Source organism: Haliaeetus albicilla, chromosome 9 (assembly GCF_947461875.1).
Source record: "Haliaeetus albicilla chromosome 9, bHalAlb1.1, whole genome shotgun sequence".
Lineage (NCBI taxonomy): Eukaryota > Metazoa > Chordata > Aves > Accipitriformes > Accipitridae > Haliaeetus > Haliaeetus albicilla.
The window spans coordinates 31075363-31087564 of NC_091491.1; the positions used below are offsets into that span (position 1 = coordinate 31075363).

At 50.4% G+C, this 12202-nt stretch overlaps 1 protein-coding gene across 3 annotated transcripts in view; it reads right to left on the reverse strand.

The window, feature by feature from the left end:
• Positions 1 to 8653: 8653 nt before the first annotated feature.
• TP63 (tumor protein p63) overlaps positions 8654 to 12202 on the reverse strand; it is a 109579-nt gene continuing 106030 nt past the window's right edge. For 2 of the 3 annotated variants that reach the window (XM_069792417.1, XM_069792416.1), the window contains exon 14: positions 8654 to 11725. In XM_069792417.1, coding sequence (XP_069648518.1) covers positions 11429 to 11725 — 297 coding nt within the window. In that variant the 3' untranslated portion in view covers positions 8654 to 11428. The remainder of the gene's footprint in view (positions 11726 to 12202) is intronic. The other variant, XM_069792418.1, reaches the window with a different exon arrangement.

Genomic DNA, 12202 nt, shown 5'->3' on the forward strand with positions numbered 1-12202 from the left:
GGAGCATAACGAATCTTTAGCAGTTCCCCTTGAGGTGGAAGATGCTACATCCTTTCTCCCCTTTCAGACTAATTACACTGAAACAAAAGGTGAGATACAGCATAACAGGAACGTTACCAAGCCTGCGAATCCTCCACCCAGTGGGATTAGGTGGAAGCTCCAGATGGCACGAATACAGATGCCGGCAGCCGGCCTCCTGCTCCTCTTGCTCAATTGCTGGCGCCACCAGACAAAAGATAAAAAACATCTCTCCTGCTCTTGTGACGGGCCTAGCAGCAAAAGAAAATTTCCAGGTCAGAAGCTCCTGCTGGATAGCCCATGCTCCAGGCTATGTGGAAGAGCTGCCATCCCTCAGCACCTCTTTGCCCCAGCTGCGAACACTGTGTGGTACTGGCAAGTAGGGCAGACCTCAGTGCTGCACACCCCAGGCACTGCCTTCGGTTCTTCCCTGCTGCCTTCAGACTGCATCTCACTTCCACCACTTCCATTCTTCCCAAGGGGTGACATGGCTGCTGCTGATTCCTCCTAAATACCTTCCAGTTTTCAGGAAAACCCAACAGGATTCTTTGCTTTCCCCTCCCTCGGCAGCTCTACAAGTCATCAGTCACCATGCTCCCAGGCCATGGTAGTCTGAAAGCAGCTCTGCCTTGCAGGCAAGCTTGGTAAAGCAGGTATTAAGGCATCAGAGGGATCCTTCTGTTCTAACCTAGGAGGTGGAAAAGGGCAGAGCGCTGCCTGGAAACACAGGCCAGCTCTGGGAGCACCACCCAGTCTTTCTCCCTCCCTGTCATGCCTGGCCATGCTGGTCAGCATTGCTCTTCTCTCACTTGCAATGTGGATGCTCACAACCAGCTAAAGCAGCATGAATGGGAAGAAAATCGGGCTTAGGAAATTTGCGTGTATTAGTGTAGAAGTCTGTCTTGCGCAACCTTTTCTGCAGCCTCACTGGGTTTGATTTGGCTGTCTCAACTGGCTGAGAGCCTTCTCCAAGGTATTCCAGATGCCCTGGCCAAACCAGGCATGCAAGGGTTAACCAGCATGCTCCTTGTGCCCAGCATCACTTCACTTCAAATGAAGCAGAAGGAAGGCTCTACTCGTTCCTCCTGAAGATGTGAAAAAGAGTCAAGTGCTGCAGTTTGTGCACCATGTCTTCCCAGCCAGACTCTCTTGCTGGGCTTCATCTCCAGTGAAATGCTGCAGTAACTCTGTGCTGCTTCCTGGCCATGGGGGCACCACTACAAAAACAACAGAAAAAATTTAAAAATCAAATTTCAGTCAGCTCTCTCTGCTCCTGAGACCTCTCTCGGGAGCTGCCAGTCACAGCCTGTGTGGGACCCAGTGTGCCTTTGCCTTCACCTCCTCACCTGCCCATCTTCATTGGGCTGCTGGCATCCCTGGCAGGGCTTTCAGTCATGTCCAATTTCCTCACCTCCAAAGCAAGGCTGAAATAATCTGAGACAGCTGCTGCCCATGGCCTGGCTGTAACATACTTGCCTTAATGGTTACTTGCTAATATTTTACCCTTGGGTGAAATGATAAGGTTCAGGTCCAGGTGGAACACGTTCAGCCGTCTCTTCTTTGGGGCAAGCTGAGTCACTGCAGTTAAGTTGTGCAAACTGAGTTTGTGTGTGGTTTTAGTGCATGTGTTTTTACCGTGAGCCCTTAACCTTCAATGCACAGCACAATCTCTGCCTGCTGATAGCTCCTAAACACTGGCTTCCTTCTGTTCAAGTCACTAATTAAGCAGGAATAAAGGCTAGAATATAAACTACAATAGAAGTAACTGTCTTGCTACCCATAGCACTTAAAGCTGGAAGAAAACCTTTCTATAGGAAGAGCAAAGAGTGAGGTCTGTGTCCTCCAGCTGTCACCCTCCGTGGCAGGCAGGCACCACCACAGGCTGCTCCTCTAGAAAATGGAAGCCCCGCTCAGGACTTTCAAAGGATGTTGTGGGTTTGAGGCTCGGGCCAGAGCCTAAATGCCAGAAGGGAGGGGGACTGGCTCGCACGTGCCGGTGCTTAGGGCTGGGTATTTGCTCAGCATGCAGGAGCTCGGCATCAGCCTTCAGAGGGCCAAATACTGCCCTGGGGGAAGGGTGCTGGGCACTGCTCTGAGGCTGGACTTCATACACGTGGGTATTGCAGCACCTTCTAGGCACATCGTGCTGGAGGTGACCCGTTACCTCCTGTTTCTGTGAAAAACATCTCCATGAGAATACTCATGTTCACCTTCAGATTGGCAACTCTCTCCAGGTTCAGTATGGGCTGCTTGACCTTGTCCTTGGAATAAGAAATCAATGCATTTATCTTGTATTTCACCATGGTGAGTGGATAATTTGACGCAATGGTGTAGCCACCCACACCTTTAATTACTCAAAGAGTTTTTCACGCAGCACTGTGCAATATTTTGTTTCCTAACATCCCTGCTACAGAGTACTAGGATCTCTTGTAACATTTCTTACCCAATTCCAGCACTGAGGGCTACGCAGCCAAGAAGATGGATCACATGTAGAAGTCTTCAGCATTGCCTCCACAGGCAATTTCCAAGGAATCAGAAGCTGAATTAATCAGAGGCTCACAGAGGGATTTGGGAAAATAAAACTAAAAAAGAATGAGCCAACAAACAAAAACAACCTCAGGAACAAAATAGAAAGAAATCAGCAGATTCCCCAGTGTGCTGTTTAGGAAGCTCAGGAAAAACTGGAGGAAATCAGGGGGTCTCCTAGAAAAACACCTTGCCAGAGTTCACTGTTCTAGGATAGAGCTGAAATTCCCTTCCAAGGGACCAAGGGGCCACCCCAACATCTTTCCCTTCAGACCTGCTCCTGCCCAGCTTCATGCTGCAGCTGCTGATGGGGGAGCAGAAAGTGCAGGTAAAGCCTGGAGATGGCCAAGTAGAAGAGTACTTGGAAATGCTTGGACTGAATGCTAAATAACTGAAAAGAAAAGCCTGTCCACACCAAATGCTTGTCCACACCTGAATGCCGAGGACTCAGCTCACACCTTTGTGCACAAATGAGTGGTTTGGGCACGCTTCCCTCCAGACTCCCTGCAGACCGTGGTGACCCCAGCCAGGAAAGCTGGGCTGGGACCTGGAGGCCAGGGCAGGGGTGAGCAATGGGGGCATCTTGCTGCCGAGCAGAGAGCCTGCGTAGGCAGAACATAGCCCTGGAGCCCAAAGCCCACACAAGCGCTGCCCGTGGCTCCACCATGGCTCTCCCCTTCCCCTCCGCCAGCCAAGGTGGGTGCCGTCCTCTCCAGCTCCCCAGCTTCTCCCTGGGAGCTGCGAACTGTCTCCATGGCACAGCCCTGAACCGTGGCGGGTGGCTGCCCAGTGCTGGGGGCTGCTCTCACGGCTGGCCTCCCGTGGGGCAGAACCGCACGTGGGCCAAATGAGCAGGGCGAGCTTTTAAAGCACGCACCAGCAAACTGAGCTGGAGCCAGCTCACGGCCTCCGAGCCAAAAACCCGCGGGGAGCCCCAGGGGAGCCCCCCCCCCGCTCCGTGCACAACACCCTGCGGAGCCGCGCAGGTGCACATCGGGGTGCCGGGTGCCGCAGGCAGGTCGGCCCTGGCGGGGTGCCGGGCTCCCCACCCAGACTGGCTGAGCGGGCTGCCGTGGCAGCGTGGGAGCCCAGAGCCGGCCGCCGGTGCTCCAGCCAGGTGCTGCTGTGGGAGTTCCCGGCTGCGGTGTGTGCTGCCTGCAAAATACCTGGTGGTATTTTCTCAGCTGGAAGGAGAGATGCGTATCACTTTAGCAGGGAAGACTTTTGCAGCCAAGGCTCTGTGTGTGTGCGTAAAGGGAAGGTGGAGCACCTCTAACGCCCTCGGGCATGGCACGCATGGTGCTGGGAGCCCGGGGTGCTGCTGCACGCTGGCCGTGGCTGCAGGGTGTTGCAGCACAGGACAACCGTGCAGGGTTGCTTGCCTCCAATGCGCCTCCAACACACCTCCAACCATCCTCCTGGGGTGGGTAGGCTCTGGCTCTGGAGACATCTCTGGGCAGAGGTTCACCAACCGAGGGCGCAGCTTCAGGTTTTTTGCACCCAAGAGCTGCCTGGGGTGAGAGCAGTAGTCTCTCCCAGTCTGGCAGGTGATGGGTTTTGGTCTTCGTCTTCTGAATTTCTCATTTGTGCTGGTGTTGGTTGGCATGGGCACAACACTGGCGATTCTCTGGGTGCACAGCAAAGGGCAGGAGAGCAGTCGCTTTCCCAAGAGGCAGCTACAGTAAAAGTTGCTCTGAAACACCAATAAGTCACTTGCTTATCCAACCCATGCAAAATAAACAAAGGAGAGCTGCTGCTGCAGCTCTTGCATGTGGGATGCAAGTGCAAAGGTGTTGAAAAAGGCAGTTTTATAAAATTCATGCTCATGCTGTGAGCACAGGAGCCGTTTGGGGGGCTGAGAGGATCACGCAGGCTCAGTGATTCGCCTTGCACTCCCCCTGTGCTGGGGAACATGGAACCACAATGGCAGCGGGAGGAGGACTAACACCATGAGCCTTCATCCACCCCGGCCCCGCCAGGCCAGCCACAGCCACCCGGAGCTACGGCAAGTCCCTGCACCCCTATTTGAGGCTGCCGGCGGCAGAGCAGCCCCCGGTGCCCGGAGCGGGTCCCGCTAGAGGGCAGTGGCTCCCCGGGCAGCGCGGCCGCCGCCCGCCCGCCCGGCTCGGCGGGGCTGCGCATCACCGCTGCCCTCCTTATTTTTATACTTTTTTTTCCTTTTTTTTATGAAGCCAGCATTACAAATCCCCTTGACAGAGGAACCAACGCGGGTGGGAGGTGATGTATACGGACGGTCCTTGGCTTCAGTGCAGCCATTTCTCCCGCTGTCTCGATTTTAAAATACTTTTTTTTTAAGGCCAGATTAGATTTATAGTCTTTTTTTCCTTCCTTTCTCTCTTTCTCTCTTCTTTTTTTTTTTTTTTTTAAATCTGCTGCTAGACACTCATTTCTAGAGTGCTGGCAGGTAAAACAGAAGAGGAAAAGCACCATCTCTTCCCCAGGTCTGCCGGTTTATTTTGTTTCAGTTTTTCCCTTTTTCTCTTCAGACCCTGTACCGGTTTCTTTGCTGCACACAGAGTGCTGCAGCTGGTTACTTGCCCCTGGAATGCACATGGCTGTGCCATGAGAGTGTCTCTCGCAGTGCAGCCACAAGCCTTAGGAACTCGGCAAAGCTGATTGCACGGCCAGAGCCATCCTGCTTAATATTAACGAACAAGCTTAGTCTTCCCTTGGCCTTGATGCAGGCAATAATGAGACCACATCTTCCAAGGCATGATTCAGAGTGGGAGGCTAATATGCTCTGAATGGATCCCCAGGGACTTTCTTGCCACTCGTGATGCAGGAAGCCTAATCTCCTACCCTAGGCAGTTGGGAGAGACAATGTAAGCATCTCCCTTGCATTCTGTAATGGTTGGTATCAGCCCAGCTGCCTATGAGTAATTGCTGAGCATGCCAGAAGGCACCCACCTCCTGTTGGAGCATGTATCCCCATCGTCTGGGGAAGTGGCACAGCCAAAAAAGCCACTGGCTGCCGTGCTCACATTTATCACTGCATGCAAAGGGCAGTGCACTGCAACGGCAGTGAGACAATCAGCTGAATGGTGCATGGGGACCCTCACAAAACACTTAATCTTAGAGCGATCAAGTTGAAATTCAGTTGCCCACAGGCCTGCGTCTGATGTTGCTGTGGGAGCGGAGCGAGGCATGATACTACTGTGACCGCAGCTACCAAGGCAGAAACACGCTGGGTACAAGCAACATCCTCAGGTGTGTTTGGGACCGTTCAGCCCTTGGCTTCAATGCTGCAGGCACACAGTCACTGTACACCGTCCCTGGAGATGCCCCTCGGTGCTTGCCCATACCCTGGGGCTGCAGCTGCCGCCCCCTTGTCCCACCCCAAATCCTGCGTCTCTTGCCCCCCCAGTCCCACATAGCCTCTCCTTCACTCACCAGTGGCCCCAGGCATCTGGCTCACTGCACGAAGGCAGAGCTGATGTTTCCTGAGAACAAAACACATGACATTGTACGAGTGTTTACAAGGAAGTCAAAGCATTTTAACAAAACCAACTGATCCCCCCCATCTCCCCCCAAAAAGGACTTTGACTAGTTTGAGCCCAGGAAGCACACAGCCACGCTGACCTAGCAGCAGGGCATGGCAGCGATGGGCAGCCCTGCAGCATCCACAGGCAGACGGAGGGGGCTCCAACTCCACGCTGAATGAAAGGCACCTACTAATAGAAACACACAAAACTAAAACCACCTGGTTCCACAGCACTGATGTTAAGGCCTTGTGCTGAAGGAGTAGTATATATGGTTGGGAGAGACTGGGCATATAAGGAAAAGGGATCAGTCCATGGGTCCCAAATTAGGAGAGCAAAACTATAGCAAAGGGTGACCGCCATGTAACTCTGCATAAAATTTTGGCTCCTTAATCTTAGGGAAGCAAGCTAGGAGAAAGCTGCAGCCAGACCTTGCCAACAGAGACTAGCTTCCTTACAGTTTATTTGACCTTCATGGCCAGGTATCCAAATATTAATAATAAGGCTCCAAAACTCCAGCCTCCACCCTTTGCTATGTGCTCGGGAAGACAATTCACTGCTGTCATGGGTCGCAGAGAGCCAAAACATCTCAGGACCTAGAAACCACCAGCTCGAGCCTGGCAGCGAGGTGAGGCTGTTTGCCAAACCTGCCTGGCGAAGGCTCAGCACAGGCACAGCCCATACCCAGGTGGCCACACTCCACATCTGGGTAGCAGCTGTGCACCGTCACCCCACGGAGCAGACCATGCAGGGGAGCTCTGCAGGGCCTGGCTTAGCTCCTCACTAACCTTCACACAGCAGCTGGTAGAAGCTACAGGTTTTATAGCTCAGTAAATCAGAAGGCCAAACAGCCCAAGCTCCTACTTGGTGCTAGGGTTGGGCTGCCCACATGGTTTTCCTGCTGAGAAACAACTTGCAAAGGGGCAGTGCGATGCCAGGTCCTGCAATCTTCCCACCACAGCACAGGCAGCCACTTTGCCATCAGGATGGAAGGGGTTTCTGCTAAGCCATACAGGACTGGAAGAACGTGATGAGCAAGACACCCTTCACAGGCTCCACTCGGCTGTTTGCCAAGTTTTGTTGTGTCCGGATAAGTTTCATTCCAGGGGACTGCTAGCTTCAGCACACTTGGAACTAGGAGCATAGAAGGGCATGCACGTCTTCAGAGGTCCACCCAGGCTTGCAAAATACAGCTGGAAGCTTGTGATGGATCCCTGCCCTGAAAACTTCATGCCTGCATATGAAGCATCCCAATATCCAAAGACAAAATTCCAACGGGTACGGGTGGAGGGCAAAAGGGAGAGCGCCAGCTTGGGATTCCTCAGCACTGAAACCCTTGCTCTAACATAAGCAATGCAGAAGTTCCCTACTCCGGCAGTGGATCACAGCAGGCAGCAATTGCAACCATCAGCAAACATTTCAAGCCTACCTGGTTAATGGAAACTGAAATCCTATTTTACTTGATCCAATTTGCTCATCTAGAGGCAAAGAGACCATCAGCTGAAACAGCAAGTTCTTACAGCCACTGCAGTAGCACTTCTCTCTTTGAGGGCAACGTACTAGTTTTTAAGATCACATTCAAGCAATCCCTGACTGCCAGAGTGGAACCAGGCGACTGATGCCTCTGGATATTGATATCCAGAGACAACTGCTTCTCTAATTCTTCGGCAAAAGGGAAAAGAAACAGTGATCAGAACCAAAGAAATTGGGCAGGCATTCCCTCCCCTAAAGGTAAATGTGAAACTAACTCCCAAGGGAAGCCATGGCCTTTTCTTCTTCTGAGATCTTTGTGGGTTTTGTTTGGACTCTCCCCATTCCCGAGGATCCTCCCCCAACCATAACCCAGGAAAACTGTAAGAGGCAGACACGGGCCTCATACAGAAACCACTGATGAAGCTGGGCTGTTAATGTGGTGGTCCATGGACAGACTGAAGCCCCCGGCTGATGGAGGTGACCCCATCAGTTTCAGGACAGCCACCCTACGGGCTCTGAGCTGCTCTTTCAAATCCTTGGAAGAAGAATTGAGATGCAAAGGAAAAGGAAATGGTTTTGGTAGGAGAGAGGATGCATGGGGTGATGCACAAAGCCTTTGGTGGAAGTTAAATAAGGACGACAAACTTCCCAAAGCTCCGAGGGCGATGGGGGAGATGGCTGTGCAAGGCTATTTCACAAGTGTGGAGGTAGGAAAGGGCAGCACTGACCCTGCCTGCTCAAAGCACACATTCCCTCCCCCCAAGCCAGGGCACACAGCAGTCACAGCTCCATCATGTTTGAGCAGGACATTGAATGCGGGGCACTTCCCGGTGCCCCGCTCAGAAACAGAATAAAGAAACCTGATGAAAGGGCAGAAGAGAGCCATGCAAACAATGCAAAAGCCAGAAGACTTCACAGTTCAGCAAGAGGCTTACAGGTGCTGACCCATTTGATCTGCCAGAAAGAAGGCAGATGGGGCTGCGATGGCAGCTTATAACACACCCTTGTGACACGGACGGCGTGGGGATGAGAAAACTGCACACGTGGGCAGAAGCGACACTAAGCCCCAGCTGCTCAGAGGAGGAAGCAGCAGCAAAGACTCCTGCTCATTTCCAAGAAGGCGCACAGGCAAGAAAAGAAGTTGTTTGAGTATTCAGTGTCATTTTCAGTTCGGCTTTTATTTCATTGACTTCAACAACAAGGTGTTCCAAAACACACACAGGTCTTGGTGCAGGCAACACTGTCATTGCTACAAGCATTGGCAGATTCTCAGCTCAATTAACCCATACGCTTTGATGTATCAAAACAAAACAAAAAACAAAAATCACAGCTCTACAGGGGAGGGTAAAAGCTACAGCAGTTCAAACTCACTTGAAGATTCCGGTATTACAGAAGTGGGCTCCATAGTGGTATACAGTAGAAAGAAGGTTTTCACAGCATATATTTTAATCATTAGTGATGCAGCAGAAAAGCTCCATCTTACTGCTGAGTTGAAAAGCAGATACTGAAGTTCTTGCACCCAGACTCTGGGCACAGCATTAACTGCATTAACCTTTTTAGTCAGAAGCTTCCTAGTTCCTAAAATGACGGTATTTTTGCATCAATATTTGTACAATACTGAAGCAGCTCAGAAAGATTACGCAATGGAGATGCAAAACCTTGGAAGTGAGAAGGGCACAGCCTAATTTACCTCCAGGAATTTGCAAAGTACCCGCACTAACACTTTCCCCGCACTAACACTGCCCCGCTGAATTAATTCTTGCATTGAGTCAAGAGCAGGATGACTAGCTTCTTTTGTAGCATATAGGAAAAAAAAAAAAAAGAAGACAACATAGTAAGTTTTCACACTGAGCATGTTAAATACTTTGAAATCTAGGACACTGCTCTTTGAAGTGTTACAAAATAAAATGATAAAACAGGCTTTCAGTACCTGCCCCCTCCCCCCTCAACTGCAAAGTAACACAGGAATCTCAGTATGAAAAATACAAATATATTTGTCCAGTGACTAGTCGTTTGTTACAATGTATACTGTAAGCATTCTGCATAAAAATAATAATTAAAAAAAACCAGAAAAACAAACAACATTTCATTGTGGTTCTGTCAGACCCGGTAGCCCAAGAAGAAATAAAAATTGGCATGTTATGCTATAGGAAACAAAAATTACACATACAAAAAAATATTTATATACACACACTTTACAGGGTAACCATCTTGCATTACCATTTAGAGCTGTCCAAAATAGGCTTGCACAGTTACCTAAAGGCAGTCTTTGAATGCAACATAGACCTGGCACAACAGACAGATGGAGGAGGATGCTAACGATATTGAACCTAGAATGAAATACATGGCACACAGCAGGGCCCAGAAAACAGCCACTGCGTTGAAACGAGATTAATTGGTTGTAGTAAGGTAGGATGACAAGTCATTTAAGCTGCTTTTTTCATCTTTCCCCAGACAAGAAGAAAAAAAAAAAGTTAGGCTTACTGTTAAGAAGAGCAAGCCAACCTGAAAGCAGCTGTGCTGAGCCGAGCTCCTCAGTTTAGGTTTGTGTATGTTAGAGTCTCACTGCCTTGGCCAATATAAATGTGAAAACATGCGCTCTGTTCAGTTACTTGTCCACAGGATACTGGCAGTCAGAGGAAATGCCTCAGAGCACAGCTGCTGTAGAACCAATAAAGAAAAAAACAGAGAAAAATCAATTTCTCATGTAAACATGACTTTTTTCAGTAGCAACACTCATATTACCAGGAACTAGTCCTTGTTCCAAGGCAGCTGGAAATTTCTTTCTTTTTTCACTCTCTTTTTTACTAGTTGCTCATCACTTAGTCTATAGTCACCACCAACAAACCACAATAGGCTCCAGCCTATTACAGAAATACCTAAAGACAGTTCTACTTGACTTGGCGGGAAACCAATCTAGCATGGTCTAGATAAAAGATTGTCTGGGTTCAGGATAGCTGAAGCCCTACAAATCAGTGTGCAGCTCTCAGCTGATCCTCTGTTCAGCTGGAGGCTAGGCAGGCAAATCCTTATACTAAACTAACCAGGCTGCATATGTGGCAAAGCCTAATTCTCTAGCTTAAATATCAGTAGTAGTACAGAATGGCTAAAGGTTGGGTGGGGGGCAGAATTCAAGAGTGACCAATGGCTATATTTGCATTTATATCCTGAAACAAGCAAACCAGGACATACACATGAAAGTAAATTCAAAACAAGAAGAGACAGCAGTCTTGGTTTTTCCCAGAGAAAGCGAGGGAAAAGGAAAAAGTGGGTTGCAGGTGGCCCTAAGTGCTGGCCTGCCCAGCAAAGTGCATGTGCTGTCTCCGCTGGAGAATATTACACATGAACAGAGCACTCAGCTCCGTGGGAAGAGGCTGTTTAAGTGCAACGTTCAGCAGACCAATTCCCATTTATTTTTCGGATGAACTGCCAGTTCAAGGTTTGGTGGCTTTGGGTTTTTTGCATTTGGTTTGGGATTTTGGGGTTTTTTTTGGCTTTTTAAAAATTTATTATAACCTTCCCACTTTCAAAAGTGGGATCGCTGGATGAGAGAGACAAGTTTGCAGGTCAGGATGCCCACAAGGTGTGTGAGGATTCAAAAGTCAAGAAAAGAAGCCCTCTCCCCAAAGGAAAACATGAAACAAGAACAACGCCTTCTTGAGAAGGTCAACGGCTTTCAAGGAAATACCACCCGCCTTCCCCCTTCGCTCAGCTCTTCCCCTTGAAAGAGCTGGGGTGGAGGTCGCGGTCCAGGAGTATGGCCTAGACAGCGTCAAGGGCATAACCTAGCATGAGTGAGCAAGAAGGTTCCCTCCGCCCTTCGTCCAAGGGTGCAGTACCAAGCTGAAGGAAGACAAATGAAGGGCTGAGCAGTTTGTGGCCGAGGCGGGGTGAAGCGGGGTCCGCGGAGCTCACTCCCCTTCCTCCTTGATGCGTTGCTGTTTGTTGCGCCGGGCATCCATGTCAAAGTTGAAGTCGTTCCACTCGTCGCGGGGCGGGAAGGAAATGGTCTGCCGGAGCGTGAAGCGGACCGCGTCAATGACCCGCTCCCCCCGGGTTTCGCTGGAGCCCACGCTGACGGTGGAGGCGCCGCTGGGGGTGCGCAGGAGGTGGGGAGGGGAGGAGAAGTCATGGAGCTGCCGGTGGTCCAGGATGCCTTTCCAGATGGCGTGGCGGAACTGCTCCGGGATCTTGAGGCTCACCAGATCCTGCAAGGCAAGGTGGAGGGCTTAACGGGGCAATCCCTTGGCAAGATGGGCTCCGGGAGTAGAAGCAGCCTCCGGGCCACCCTGCAAATACCCGTTAACCAACAAAGCTGCTAAAATCCAGGTAGCCGTGATGCACTGTAGAAGACAAACCACTGATCCTGAACGTAGTGGTTCACTTCTGAACAAGCATGTGTAGCCAACAAGGCAGCAAGGACTAATCCCACAAGGTCTGTTTTGAAGTTACACAAAACACATATTCATGCATAAGATATGGTGACCTAAAACTAGATGTTTAACTTGACTGCAAGGCCTCCAAGACAACCTCAGGGAGATCTGCTGGTTGTCTATGGTGGGGGATGCTGGGCTGCAGAAGTTCAACAGCTTTGAAAACTTCCGTGTTTATTTCAAAACCTGCAAAAGGATTTTAGAATCCAAGTCTGAGCTCCAGTATTTGAAGCTCTGGGTCTGACTCTGTAG